Here is a 2206-nt window from a genome sequence, read left to right as displayed (position 1 = left end):
TCTCCCAGGTTTGGGAATCTTTTCCAGGCTGGAAGGAGCAGCGCAGATCCCAAATTTGGAGCTGTCCCCAGATCGCTTTTCCCGGGATAACGGGGCACGGGAATTCGGGATGTGACATCCCAGAAATGCCCTGGATGGAACTGTGAGGGTTAAATCCCCTCCCTGAATCTTTTCCTGCCCTTCCCTAAATCCCTTCCCTAAATCCCCTCCCTGAATCTTTTCCTGCCCTTCCCTAAATCCCTTCCCTAAATCCCCTCCCTGAATCTTTTCCTTCCCTTCCCTAAATCCCTTCCCTAAATCCCTTCCCTGAATCTTTTCCTTCCCTTCCCTAAATCCCTTCCCTAAATCCCTTCCCTAAATCCCCTCCCTGAATCTTTTCCTGCCCTTCCCTAAATCCCTTCCCTAAATCCCCTCCCTGAATCTTTTCCTGCCCTTCCCTAAATCCCTTCCCTAAATCCCCTCCCTGAATCTTTTCCTTCCCTTCCCTAAATCCCTTCCCTAAATCCCTTCCCTGAATCTTTTCCTTCCCTTCCCTAAATCCCTTCCCTAAATCCCTTCCCTAAATCCCCTCCCTGAATCTTTTCCTGCCCTTCCCTAAATCCCTTCCCTAAATCCCCTCCCTGAATCTTTTCCTGCCCTTCCCTAAATCCCTTCCCTAAATCCCCTCCCTGAATCTTTTCCTTCCCTTCCCTAAATCCCTTCCCTAAATCCCTTCCCTGAATCTTTTCCTTCCCTTCCCTAAATCCCTTCCCTAAATCCCTTCCCTAAATCCCCTCCCTGAATCTTTTCCTGCCCTTCCCTAAATCCCTTCCCTAAATCCCCTCCCTGAATCTTTTCCTGCCCTTCCCTAAATCCCTTCCCTAAATCCCCTCCCTGAATCTTTTCCTTCCCTTCCCTAAATCCCTTCCCTAAATCCCTTCCCTGAATCTTTTCCTTCCCTTCCCTAAATCCCTTCCCTAAATCCCTTCCCTAAATCCCCTCCCTGAATCTTTTCCTGCCCTTCCCTAAATCCCTTCCCTAAATCCCTTCCCTAAATCCCTTCCCTAAATCCCCTCCCTGAATCTTTTCCTGCCCTTCCCTAAATCCCTTCCCTAAATCCCTTCCCTGAATCTCTTCCCTGAATCCCCTCCCTGAATCCCCTCCCTGAATCCCTTCCCTAAACCCCTTCCCTGAATCTGTTCCCTTCCCTGAATCCCTTGCCTGAATCCCCTCCCTGAATCCCTTCCCTTCCCATTTCATCTCATCCCATCTCGACTCCATCCCATCCATCTCATCCCAAACCATCCCAATTCCTTCCCCTCCCATCCCCATGGATCCCATCTCATTCCCATTCCCATGGATCCCATCCCATCCCCACGGATCCCATCTCGTTCCCATCCCCATCCCATCCCATCCCATCCCCATGGATCCCATCCCATCCTCATGGATCCCATCCCATCCCCATTCCCATGTCATTCCCATCCCATCCCATCCCATGGATCCCATCCCATCCCATTGGATTCCATCCCCATGGATCCCATCTCATTCCCATCCCATCCCATCCCATCCCATCCTCATGGATCCCATCCCATCCCCATTCCCATGTCATTCCCATCCCATCCCATCCCATCCCATCCCATCCCATTGATCCCATCCCATCCCATCCCACGGATCCCATCCCATGGACCCCATCCCATCCCATCCCATTCCCTGGTGACTGCTCAGCCTGGGAATGTCCAGCCCCATCCTTCCTGTCCCCGGCCGGGGAATCCACAGCCCCATCCTTCCTGTCCCCATCCTGACCTCCGCGTCCCTTCCCTCTGGGACAGGGGACAGCGACCGGCACCGGGACACGGCAAATGCCGAGAATTCCCATCTGGAGAGCACCAGGATTGTCCCCCGGGAATGCCGGGGGGACAGGGGGGTCAGGGGACACGTGAGGGACAGAGGGGACACGTGAGGGACAGAGGGGACAGTGCCACCCCCGGGGGGCTGCTCCAGCTGCTGGAACGCTTAAAAACCTGGGATCCGCATTCCCAGGAAACCGGGATCTGGATTCCAAGGGATCCCCAGAGCCCCAGCTGTGTCCTTGTCACCGGCACGGTGACATCACACGGCTTGTCCCCAAGGGAGGGGACACCAGGGCCTGGCTTGTCCCCCTCTCCCCATTCCCACATTGGCCGGAAATTCCAGCTTTTCCCTAAAAAGCCACTCTGGCCCAGGGACG

At 54.4% G+C, this 2206-nt stretch overlaps 1 protein-coding gene across 1 annotated transcript in view; it reads right to left on the bottom strand.

Moving 5' to 3' along the window:
* CUNH20orf27 (chromosome unknown C20orf27 homolog) overlaps positions 1-2156 on the bottom strand; it is a 9324-nt gene extending 7168 nt beyond the window's left edge. The window contains exon 1 of the mRNA XM_017737376.1: positions 2076-2156. Within this exon, the coding sequence (XP_017592865.1) occupies positions 2076-2156 (81 nt within the window). The remainder of the gene's footprint in view (positions 1-2075) is intronic.
* Positions 2157-2206: the final 50 nt, after the last annotated feature.

This window comes from Corvus brachyrhynchos, unplaced genomic scaffold (genome assembly GCF_000691975.1).
Source record: "Corvus brachyrhynchos isolate BGI_N302 unplaced genomic scaffold, ASM69197v1 scaffold85, whole genome shotgun sequence".
NCBI classification, from domain to species: Eukaryota; Metazoa; Chordata; class Aves; order Passeriformes; family Corvidae; genus Corvus; species Corvus brachyrhynchos.
Note: the sequence above shows the minus strand (reverse complement) of the source record. Positions and strands in the feature narration are given on the sequence as shown.